This window comes from Pseudoliparis swirei, chromosome 16 (assembly GCF_029220125.1).
Source record: "Pseudoliparis swirei isolate HS2019 ecotype Mariana Trench chromosome 16, NWPU_hadal_v1, whole genome shotgun sequence".
NCBI classification, from domain to species: Eukaryota; Metazoa; Chordata; class Actinopteri; order Perciformes; family Liparidae; genus Pseudoliparis; species Pseudoliparis swirei.
The window spans coordinates 5,199,827-5,212,721 of NC_079403.1; the positions used below are offsets into that span (position 1 = coordinate 5,199,827).

General features: G+C 47.0%; 1 protein-coding gene across 1 annotated transcript in view; it reads right to left on the reverse strand.

The window, feature by feature from the left end:
- The window catches only part of LOC130206136 (rho GTPase-activating protein 21), a 45,627-nt gene extending 44,456 nt beyond the window's left edge, over nucleotides 1–1,171 (reverse strand). The window contains 1 exon segment of the mRNA XM_056433937.1: nucleotides 767–1,171. Coding sequence (XP_056289912.1) covers nucleotides 767–1,075 — 309 coding nt within the window. The 5' untranslated portion in view covers nucleotides 1,076–1,171.
- Nucleotides 1,172–12,895: the final 11,724 nt, after the last annotated feature.

The window sequence follows — 12,895 nt, forward strand, 5'->3', positions numbered from 1 at the left end:
CCTCCCATCCTCTCCTCTCCCCTCCCATCCTCTCCTCTCCTCTCCCCTCCTCTCCTCCTCTCCTCTCCTCTCCTCCCATCCTCTCCCCTCCTCCTCCTCTCCTCCTCCTCTCCTCTCCTCCTCTCCTCCTCTCCTCTCTCTCCTCCTCCTCTCCTCTCCTCCTCTCTCCTCCTCTCCTCTCCTCTCCTCCTCTCCTCTCTCTCCTCTCCTCTCCTCCTCTCCTCTCCTCCTCCCTCCTCTCCTCCTCTCCTCCTCCTCTCCTCTCGTCCCTCCTCCCTCCTCTCCTCCTCCCTCCTCTCCTCTCCTCCCTCCTCTCCTCTCCTCCCTCTCCCCTCCTCTCCTCCTCTCCTCTCCTCTCCTCTCCTCTCCTCTCCCTCCTCTCCCTCCTCTCCCTCCTCCTCTCCCTCCTCTCCTCTCCTCTCTCTCCTCCTCTCCTCTCCCCTCCTCTGCCCTCCTCTCCCATCCTCTCCTCTCCTCTCCCCTCCCCTCCTCTCCTCTCCTCTCCCCTCCCATCCTCTCCTCTCCTCTCCCCTCCTCTCCTCTCCTCTTCCTATGTAGTGACCTTACACATCATCTCTGCCAGACGCTGCTATCTCCTCCACACACATTTCATCCAGTCAGGGAATTCCTAAATTCCTGAAGGCCGACAAAAACCCGGAGCACAAGTCTCCTCCTGGAGAACGCCGACTCCCGAGGATGCTCCCCTCCTGCCTCCTGCCTCCCGCCTCCTGCCTCCTGCCTCCTGCCTCCCGCCTCGAGCTCTTACCCGCGAGCGGAGGCAGTTCTTCCTGGAGGCGTCCCTGAGCCGGGCCCAGGACGCGCCCCGGTGGGGCCCGGTGAGCCCCGGCTCCAGCTCTCCCCAGTAGGCTCGGGCCAGCAGCCGGAACCAGAGGCAGTACGGCTCCGACAGGCAGCCGTCCAGCCCGGCCAGCCGAGCCCAGGGGCACCCGCCCGCCGACGGGGAGGGGGAGAGGGAGCAGCACCCTTTGGCGTCGCCGGCGTCCCGCGGGTCCGGGCGGTCCTTCAGGGGCGCCGGCGTGCGGCCCGGCGGGAGCCCGCTCCTCTGGGCCAGCATGGCATAGCCAGGGTTGAGGTGGTGGGGAAAACTATCCTCAAAAAAAATCCCCTCTTATCCCACGTCGTCTACTCCGAGGTTCCGGAAGAGTCCATCGTGCGTCCGCGTCCGGGCGGCGGTCCGGCTGTCTGCCGGGTCTCGGTTCTGTCTGCCGGGGGGAGAAACGGTTCTCGTTTCCACTCGGAGGAGAGAGCAGAGCGGCCGAGTGCGCTGCAGAGAGCCGACTGACTGACGCACCCACTCCAAACCACACTCGACTCTCTCCCAAGTATGCGCACACACACACACACACACACCAATATCCACACACACCAGGCGGCCCAAAGAGAACACTCTCCCCCTTTCCTGCCTCCTCCATCTCTCTCTAACGCACCTCTGCCGCTGACAGCTTTTCGAACGTTTACAGACTCATCAATCAATCATAAGAACGCTCTCGTTTCTTTTTGAGAGACACACACACACACACACACACACACTCACGTTAAATATGAGGAATATTCCACGCAGCGTTGTTGTCGTAGGACACCGTTGCTGTTATCGGTCGGGACGCAGGAATAACTGGGATTGTTTTCACAGCCTGCAGGAGGAAGTGAAGTGGGGATAATACAGATACGGAAGCATATGGATCCTATGAAAACTATAAAGACCCCCCCCTCCCCTCTCTCTCTCTCCTCCTCGCCCCCACCTTTGCACGCCCGCAGCTCATCTGGCAACCGCAAAGCGCTGACGCCTGGGCGGCAGGCTGCGTGGTCCGGGAGGCTGTCGCGTAAACATTCGGTAACTCCTGTGTATATTTGTTTCTTTGTTTATTTGTTTATTTGACGGGCTCCAGATGGACGAGCGCCCGTCGCATGAGGAGGAGCGGCGCGGCCGACGGGATCTACGCCTTCGAGTTAGACGCCCCGGTTCGGCCTTGGTTGTTGTTTTCGTTGTTGTTGTTTTGTGTAAAAGTTGAGTTTAATTAACAGACGTGCCAAATAAAAAATAACAGATGTTCCAATAAAGATTCAGATTTGCGGGGATGATTCCGGGGCACCGCTCCTTCCTTTGTGACAGGTGAAGAAAAGATGTTTACAGTCTGAAGAAGAGTTTGGTAACATTTTATACCGTTAAATAAAAGTATTCACTTACTAGATTAAAAATAAATAAATAAATATATATAATATATATATATATATATTATATAAATATACATATATATTATATATATATTAGTTTTTATCTAGTAAGTGAATATTTTTATTAAAATAATATAAATATATATATATATATAATAGATTTTTTAAAATCTTGTGAGTGAATATTTTTATAATAATTATATATATATATATATATATATATATATATATATCGGCCTCTACTGATGGAGCATCACATCTCACCCCCCCCCCCCCCCGAAAAACTCACTGCATTTAACTGAGTGCTTACGCCAACTGTTGCTAGGCAGAATATAGACACGGAGTGAATCAGAGAAGTTTACGTTCACGACCCTCTTTTCCTGAAGATGTTACAGAACAAACAGGAAAACACACACACACACACACACACACACACACACTCACACAGGTAGTATAAAAGGTAATTATTAAAACACTTCATGATAATAGTCACAAAGTGTTCTCCGTGCCTTAAAGATGGTAGTCTTCTCTCCATCTCAATAAAACCCTCGTCGTGACCTTGACTAAACTGCCCAACGATCACGTGTCCGAGCCCTTAAACTGACCCCTAATGCGTCGGAAAAAGGGGGGGAGAACAACATCAGTGGAGGAATGTTTCCCCTCTCGGCGTTGTTTTATTATTATTTTTTTGACGCGGAGCATCTTGTGACCACATTCGCTCGGCCCAAATATAGCATGTGGGATTGTGTACGGAGAGAGAGAGAGAGAGAGAGAGAGAGAGAGAGAGAGAGACAGACGTCGGCGCACACCAGCCGGGTTGAGACGCGTGACTCGAGGAATCCAAAACAAGGATTGAGCCTCCAGAGCGGCTGCATGCGTGTGTGTGTGTGTGTGTGTGTGTGTGTGTGTGTGTGTGTGACTCTGAACATGTTCAACATAACCATTCCAAGGCCCACGGCGCCATCAGAGGTCCAAACAATGCCTCTCACCTCCGCTGCTGCATGTCAACCCACATACGTCTCCACGTTCCCGCAAATCTAAAACACGTGAGAAGAAAGGGAAGAAAGAAAGAAAGACGGGAAAAGAAAAATTCCTCCGGTGGAATTCTCGTTGTATTTCGGTGCCATGCAGACACTAAAACTAGACGCGCCGCCCAGAAATATTGTGCCGTCGTCGCGGCAACGGACCGCACCACGGTAATTGTCGAAAGGGGGGTGGGGGGGAGGAGGACGAGGGTGTCCTCCAGTGGCGGGCCGTGCATTTTCTATCTAGGCCTTCAATGCCGTCTTACTACAGCTGAACAACCTAATGTAAGATATTAGTTCACCAGTGTTCCGGTGCGGGGCTTTTATTGTGAAGGAGCAGACGGAAAAAGATAAAGTTGTCGTGTTTCTTGTGTTATTAAGTAACGTAAAACCCTCAGTTACACTGAGAATTCAGAGAATCGTATCGTACATGTATATGTATATTTCTATCGATGTATGTGTGTGTATTTATACACACACATACATCGATATAAATATGATGAAGATGAAAGTTCCTGTTTACCCAAACACATGACACAATTAATGAGTCTTTTCAATATGTCCCTCTTGTTCTTCACCTGTTCATTGTGCAGCTCCGTTGCCGCTTGTTCGTTGATCTGTAGATCCGCTCCGTGTCCCCAAAAGTTGTCAAAGCACCGTTGCTTGTAGGTGCCGAGTCGTACTTTGGTGTCTCGTTGCTGCCTCGGTTAGACAACTCAAGTTTGCAAAGCCAGTGTGGCTCCAAACACCAAATCGATCACTTGCAACAGGCATCCCCAGCAGTCCGGTGTGCAGAGCTTCTCGGAGCCTGAGCCATCGGTAGCGCTCGTAGTTGGAACTTTGAAAGTGGCGAGCGAGCCCCTGTCCCGCCTGTGACGGGCTTTGTAGCGTCGGCGTCGGTCTTAAAGTTCGTTGAGAATGGCCTTATAATTATATCCTCGACCAAATCGATATCTTCTCCTCCTTCCGCCATTGTGGGTTGAACAAACAGCTTAGTAGTACGCGAATTATTTCGTTTATCAAATTCAGTTTCCTAGTTCTGAGGTTCTGCATCTACCTGCCCATAGACCCGCCTCTCAATATTGGTAATCCAATCAAAAGACGTGCAGCACTCCGCCTGCTCGCTGCTCCTGTGGCGGTTCCGGGGCCTTCTAGAAGGCCTAGAGGAGCCAACTCTAAAGCTGATTGGTTGACACAACATCGTCATTCCCATTCACTTGAAGCTACCAGCGCCCGCAATGTTGATTCTGAAGGCCTAAGGGCAGATTTTAGCCCCCTGGCAACACACGATGGCTGAATATGATTGGATAAAAGATCTAAGATAAAGACCAGCCCTCCAAATCTCAACCTGGCGCTGGCAGCAGCGCAACCAAGAGGAACGCTATGAAATTAAGAGAAAAACTCTTACTCTGGGAAATAAGTGAATACATATTTGTGGGCAAATATATTTCGAAAAAAATATATATTCTGATGATGTTTAGGCCAGCAGAGAAGGCCTTGCTGGCCCTGACGGCCCGCCACTGGTGTCCTCCCCGGGCGCTTCTCGTTCATCAGTGAGTCTGAGGACGCCGGGGCGACCTTCCAAAGGAGGAGCCGGTTACTAGAGTTGCAGATGCTTTCTGTGGCAACATTAAAGAAGTGGAGGAAAGGATTTGTGTGTGTGTGTGTGTGTTCTGGATTTAGCTGTGCTCTGTTGGCTTTAATGACACACACACACACACACACACACACAGCTTTGAGGACAGCCCAGGTCGTCTCGAGCATTGTTGTCACAACCCCAGGACTTTGTTTAAAGAGGCACGTCACGGCGAGACATATATATATATATATACATATATATAAATACATATATATAAATATATAAATACACATATAAATACATATATATATATACATATAAATATATAAATACATACATATATATACATATATATAAATATATAAATATATAAATATATAAATACATATATATATACATATATATAAATACATATATATATATATAAATACATATATATATATATAAATATATAAATACATATATATGAATACATATATATATAGATACATATATAAATATAAATATATATATATATATATATATATATATATATATATATATATACACAGAGAGAGAAATCAGGGAGCGGCTGATTGTGAGGAGCGATGGACGGGATGAGACGGTCCACCCTGGGTGCTTTTACATCCTCACGTATGCATCTGGAAACGCATCAGAGAACCATTACAGAGCGGTTGAAACCGATGCCAGGTGTTATAAAAGGAGTAAAAGCATCCATCGCATGTACATTTGAAGAAATAGCCACTTACGTGCAGCTCTTATGACCAATCATGGTCTTCGGTTACACAGAGAACGGGCTTAAGATATTTAAACACATACAGAAGTGCTGATCTGATCCCAGAGGAGCGCCACAATTGAATGTGTGTGTGTGTGTGTGGGGCTGCACAATATGACATTTTTTGGAGATCGCAACATAGCCTGAAGCTATTTTTTTTTGTCGAAGGTTCGAAATATGTGTCAAAATGCAGATTTAAATGAAATATCGTCAATGTTTTTCCATGAAAATGAGAATAACGCTGAATTCTTCATCTGGTGTTCTCGTAAATGGCCGACCCGGTAGCTTCAGCTCTCCTGAAGCTACCCAATGAGATCACAGAGGTGGGAATTGTCGGCCTGTGAAATCCTCCGGGTGGAGGGGCGGCACCACGAGTGACGGAGCAGGCCACGCCGGTGGTTCTCTCCGCCCCGGCACCACTCGAGGCCTCCGGGCCCGACCCGGTGGAACGCGGCCTTGGGAGTCGCCTCTGTGACGGTCGGCGCTGTGGCTTCACACAACATGGCGCTCAGGGCCAACGACAACATGCAGACCGCGGCCGCGTGAAGACGGCGAGGCGGCGCGGCGTCTGCTTTTAAGATGAAATGACATTAAAGTCCAGTTCGTGGAAACGGGTTTAAAAAAAAGGAGAAAAAGTTGTTTCTGTCTTTTCTGTCTTTTGCATTTCCGTCGAAAGCAAGAAGAACAAGAAGATGATGCAGAAGGAGAAGAAGTAGAAGAAGAAGCAGAAAATATAACAACAACAACAACAACAAGTAGAAGAAGAACAAGAAGAAGATACATAAGAAGAAGAACAAGAACAAGAAGAACAAGAAGATGATGCAGAAGAAGAACAAGAACAAGTGGAAGAAGAAGAACAACAACAACAACAACAACAAGTAGAAGAAGAAGAAGAAGAACAAGAAACAGAAGAACAAGTAGAAGAAGAAGAACAAGAACAAGTGGAAGAAGAAGAACAACAACAACAAGTAGAAGAAGAACAAGAAGAAGAAACAGAAGAAGAAGAACAAGAACAAGAAGATGATGCAGAAGAAGAACAAGAACAAGTGGAAGAAGAAGAAGCAGAAGAAGAACAACAACAAGAAATAGAAGAAGAACAAGAACAAGAAACAGAAGAACAAGTAGAATAAGAAGAACAAGAAGAAGCAGAAGAAGAACAAGAAGAAGTAGAACAAGAACAAGCAGAAGAAGAAACAGACGAAGAACAACAAATACAACAAGTAGAAGAAGAATAAATAGAACAAGAAGAACAAGTAGAAGAACAAGAACAAGAAACAGATGAAGAACAACAACAACAACAAGTAGAAGAAGAACAAGAAGTAGAACAAGAACAAGCAGAAGAAGAAGAAACAGACGAAGAACAACAAATACAACAAGTAGAAGAAGAATAAATAGAACAAGAAGAACAAGTAGAAGAACAAGAACAAGAAACAGAAGAAGAAGAAGAAGAAACAGATGAAGAACAACAACTACAACAAGAAGAAGAAGAAGAAGAAGAACAACAAGAAGAAGAAGAAGAAGAAGAAGAAGAAGAAGGAGAGAAACAAGTCCTCACAACGTAACAGCAGCTTCTCTGAGAAGCCAAACTGGTTTCAGATGTTTACATTTCTGCAGCAACACAACACGATGAAATCCAGGTTGTTTCGTTCTAATCCCTCAAATCTTTGGGGGTCTCAGATTTATTAGATGATTATCTGCAGCTCGGATTTGTGTAACAAAAGGGGGAGAAAAACAAAAAGGCCTCTGGTCCGTTAGCAGCTGATCTCAGGACGGGGATTAAAGACACAAGGCCGAGCTTCAACACGACAAGAAGTCAATCTCAAGTCTCCGATTGGTTCTCCTGACCAACTTGACTGATGTGTGTGTGTGTGTGTGTGTGTGTGTGTGTGTGTGTGTGTGTGTGTGTGTGTGTGTGTGTGTGTGAGGCAGAGAGCCAGAAGAAAAAGAGAAAGTCTTGCTTGGGGGGATTAGGCTCGACTCCGGGCGGCTTTTCATGGCTCCTGGCGGGTGTGAGATGTAATCTGGACCTGCTGCCTCTGGGCGCCGCGAGGTGAGGCTTCCTGTCACAAAGGGGCCGGCTAACGAGGGCGAGGGGACCCACGCCGCTGAGCACCCACAATGCCTTGCTTCATACGGCCCTCGAGGAGGATGTGTGTGTGTGTGTGTGTGTGTGTGAGTGTACGTATCCCACAATCGAGTGCGGCGGGCTGACCGGGCCGATACCGGGTGATACTCGGGGAGGAGGCGGTGGTGGACTTCGGTACTGCATACGAGGGTCCGTAAAATAATTTTAATGCATTTTTTTATGCCGATCGACGAGGAGGAGGGGAGGTGCGTTCTGGGGAGGAACTGATGAATGAGGACGAAGAAACAGGTCACGTGATGAAAGCTGCAGGAGCTGGAATGGCTACGACATATATTTACATCGTGATTTCAAAAAGGAGGAACTATTGCTTTCCAGATTTAACAAAAGTAAAAAGATACGATCGCAGACTGAATGTCGAAGCCGTGAAATCCCTTTTCTCAGAAGAAACCGCGCTGCAGCACAAAACCTCCTGGATAATGAAGAAGAAGAAGAAGAAGAGGAGGAGGAAGGAGAAGAAGGAGGGGGAAGAGGAGAAGGAGGAAAAGAAGAAGAAGTAGAGCATTAGGAAGAAGGAGGAATAACAAGAAGACGAAGAAGAAGAAGAAGGAGAAGAAAAAGAAGAAGAAGAAAGAGGAGCAGTAGGAGAAGAAGAAGGAGGAAGAAGAAGTAGAGCATTAGGAAGAAGGAGGAATAACGAAGACGAAGAAGAAGAAGGAGAAGAAAAAGAAGAAGAAGAGGAGGAAGGACAAGAAGAAAGAGGAGGAGAAGAAGGAGGAAGAAGAAGAAGTAGAGCATTAGGAAGAAGGAGGAATAACAAGAAGACGAAGAAGAAGAAGAAGATGAAAAAGAAGAAGAAGAAGAAGAGGAGGAAGGAGAAGGAGTAAGAGGAAGAATAAGAAGTAGAGCATTAGGAAGAAGGAGGAATAACAAGAAGACGAAGAAGAAGAAGATGAAAAAGAAGAAGAAGAAGAGGACGAAGGAGAAGAGGAGGAAGGAGAAGAAGGAGTAGGAGGAAGAATAAGAAGTAGAGCATGAGGAAGAACAAGAAGAAGAAGAAGTACAAGAACAAGAACAACAAGAACAAGAACAAGAAGAAGAAGAAGAAGAAGAAGGTAGTGGGGCTTTCCTTCCAGGCGGAGCTGTGAACAGGAAAGACAAAAGGCCAGAGCCACATGGGGGGGGGGGGGGGCTCCTATATGAAGAAGCCCGACTCGATCCGGACAATTGTCTCCGGAGGTCCCTCGACACGTTCACACAATCGCCTCTGCCAATCAGGCCTTCAGCGCGCCGCTCATTCTCTCATTCTCTCCTCGGCAGCTGCTCTCGGAAGAAAAAAGGGAGCAAATGTGTTTTTGCGATGACAGCCGGAAGCCCCGCCCCCATCTCCAATGATAAAAAAATAAATAAACAAATAACCCCCTGTCGTCGTTTTAATCATCGCATCTCTCTCCTCAGACGCCCGGACGTGTGACCCCCCCCCCCCCCTGTGACACCGGGGAGATGAGCGTGCCCTTGAGTGTCAACATCAGCGGGTCACAAACCCCCCCCCCCTTCTGATGTTGAATTCCTGCTCCCATGCGTCTAATATTAAATATTTATATATTCCCGAATACCAGTTTGTCGTCAAACGGGAAAATACCCACAATCCTCACATCTACTTAGGACGGAGATCAAGTTATTCCAGGTTGTCTGGAACCCCCCCCCCCCCCACCCCCCTCCACCAAAAAAAGTGCAATCAAACGATTTGGGAATAAACAAGATTATCCGAGATTATAGTGATGCGGCTGGCAGACCGGAGCTTTTAGAGGCCCTGACCTTGACTGACCTTGACTGACCTTGACTGACCTTGCCTGACCTCGCCGCCCCCCAGGTGTCGTGGACGTCGCCCGTGCAGGCCTCCCACCTGACGGGTCTCGAGACCCCGTCTCCTTTGTCCTCGCAGCTGGTGTCTCGTGTTTACAGGAGCTCAGCGCTCTCCATCCGGCCGGCTCATTCTACCCACAATGCACCAGTCGGATGCTTTTAACGGTCCCATGTGCGTGTTCTTCCCAACGCACGATGTTTCCAACGTCAACGTGTAATCATCGCGATTACGATTTTTTTTTTTAAGTGACGCTCACGGTGAGGTGATTACAGACGTTGAGAACCGGATTAACGCTCAGAGAGGAGATTACAGCGATGCTTTTTATACGGGAGAATATTTAAATTTAATCTACAACATTTAGCATATTTAGATAACGCGAAATAAAATATATAATAACATCCGGATTTAGCCAATTTCCAGCGGAGCCGATGGAGTGAAACCCGACGAGATGAACAACCTCACCCGATGAGTCTGAACACCTCTTCTCAGTTCACATTTACGTTGGTTTTTTCCAGCTATTATTTATTAATTGAAAACTAATGAAAACTAATGTACAGATGAACTCGTTGAGATGATAATCCTGGTGTGGAGACGACATCATGACAAACGTCGTGTCTCCAGCCTCCGAAATATTCACCGCTGCCATTTAAAAATTCATAAAAAAGACGAGAGAGAGAGAGAGAGAGAGAGAGAGAGAGAGAGACGCTCACGCACTCTAAAAATAACCCGACGGCGCGTGATGGATTATGAAATATTAATCTGGATATGAGCCGCGGGTCTGGAGCGTTCGCCCCGCGTCACGCTGAACAATTACTGCTGGTCGGTAATTATTATGAGGAAGTCATCGCACGTGATGGGAGGGACACACACACAAACACACATACACACCCACACACACATGCACACACACACACACATACGCACCCACACACACACGCATGCACCTACACACACATACACACACACACATGCACACGCACCCACACACACACGCAGACACTCACATACGCACACACACATGCACACGCACACACATGCACACACACACACATGCACACACATGCACACGCACGCGCACAAACGCACCCACACACGCAGACACTCACACACACACACACACATACACACATACGCACCCACACACACGCACACACATGCACACACACACACACACACACACACACACTGCACGTAAGCTAAAAGACATTTTAATCAGCCTGCAGTGGACTGTAGGAGATTTAGTAGGAGTCAGATCTGGTCCTGGTTATGCAGAGAGGCGCTCTGCACTGGAGCCAACGCTGATGAGCACTGTGGGACACGCCCAACACACACACACACACACACACACACACACAGCCCCGAGCTGACCAAGAGCTGTAAATTACACCGCTATTATGATCCAAGCAAGAGACAGAGTGTGAGGGAGAAAAAGGGAAAGAGGGGGGGTTGATAGAAAAGAATGAGAGGAAGAGTTGATGCCCGTCGTCGTGTCCGAGAGAGGAATGCTGCCCCCCCCCCCCCCCTGGTGATTTCCTATCTCTACATATGTCCAGAGCGTTCTGTCCATCTCTCCTTCCTTTCCCCACTTCCCTCCTTCCTTCACTTTCCCTGCCGATGGGTGCGTCTCCCCCCTCCCCCCCCCCTTTTCTTTTCTGCAGACGCCCCTCTGCTGCACTTCATCAGAGCTCGGGGTTCATCAGTCAAGACGCCCAGAGCCTCACGCACAGTGACATCATCAGAACAGAGCCGGTGCCGTTGGAGCGCTCCAGACAAACAGCATGAAACATCACAAACAACGTGTTGACGAAGGGATATTCTGCAAATGGTGTTTTTTTTCGGGGGGGGGGGGGTATAATCAAGTACTTTTTTTCCAAGCAACATTTGTTTTTGAAGATTTCCAGATGTATTAGTGTTTCGCGTGATTGTCCACCTCACAGTGTTAAGACACCGACGTAGGGAAGATGTCACGCACTTTCATGTGAGCGCCGGCAAACAAACAGACGCTTGTTGAGGCGGGGGAAGAAGGCGTTCCTCCAGAGGTCATCGGGCGGTCTGATTTCCGAGTGATTCTGTGGATCAGCGCGACTGTAATCAGAGAGATTTTTATTTTCTTTTTTTTCACGTGTGAGCTGCCGTCCACGGCCAGCTGCTCCTCCTCGCCGTTACTCGGGATTCGCTCTTTCCCAAATAAACTTCTGTCTTCGCAGGAAAACTCGCTCCGAGAACTGAAGACGTGAGAAGCTGCGTATCCAGACTGGGAGCGGAGAATAAATTGGAAAGATAAGGGTCGGTGTGTTGGGAAACACGAACCACCAGGACCAGTGAGGGAGTCACACACACACGTAATGGTTCCTAAATGGTTCTTTACAAGGCTTTGTGGTTCTACGAAGAACCATTGTTTCATTTGAGACACTTTTATAGGTTCTTTGAAGAACTATGTAAGGAAATGGTTCTTTAAAGAACCCTGGTTTGAAAGATTCTTTGAGGAACCAGAAATGGGGCCTTAAAGAACCATTTAAGGTTCTTTGAGACACCTTTATAGGTTCTTCAAGGAAATGGTTCTTTAAAGAACCCCGGTTTGAAAGATTCCTTGAGGAACCAGAAATGGTGCCTTAAAGAACCATATTTAACCCTTGTGTTGCCTTCGGGTCATTTTGACCCGATTCAATATTTAACCCTTGTGTCGCCTTCGGGTCAATTTGACCCGATTCAATGTTTAATGTCGGTGTTCTTTCGGGAGTCAACAAACAAACATAAAGTACCTCACACTTAAACTTGGAAAACAATATTAATTCTAATAATTTTCTGGAGATTTTAATAGCTGGGGTCATATTGACCTCAAGGGTAAAATATGTTAGTAAATATAAAGGTAACAGGAGGGTTAAACATTGAATCGGGTCATATTGACCCGAAGGCGACACAAGGGTTAAGGGTTCTTTGAGACACCTTTATAGGTTCTTTGAAGAACTCTTAAAGGAAATGGTTCTTTAAAGAACCCTGGTTTGAAAGGTTCTATGTGGAACCAGAAATGAGGCCTTAAGGAACCATTTTAAAGGTTCTTTGAGACACCTTTATAGGTTCTTTGAAGAAGTATTTAAGGAAATGGTTCTTTAAAGAACCCTGGTTTAAAATATTCCTTGAGGAACCAGAAATAGTACCTTAAAGAACCATATTTAAGGGTTCTTTGAGACACATTTATAGGTTCTTTAAAGAACTCTTGAAGGAAATGGTTCTTTAAAGAACCCTGGTTTGAAAGGTTCTTCATGGAACCAGAAATGGTGCCTTAAAGAACCATTTTAAAGGTTCTTTGAGACACCTTTACAGGTTCTTTGAAGAACTATTTAAGGAAATGGTTCTTTAAGGAACCCTGGTT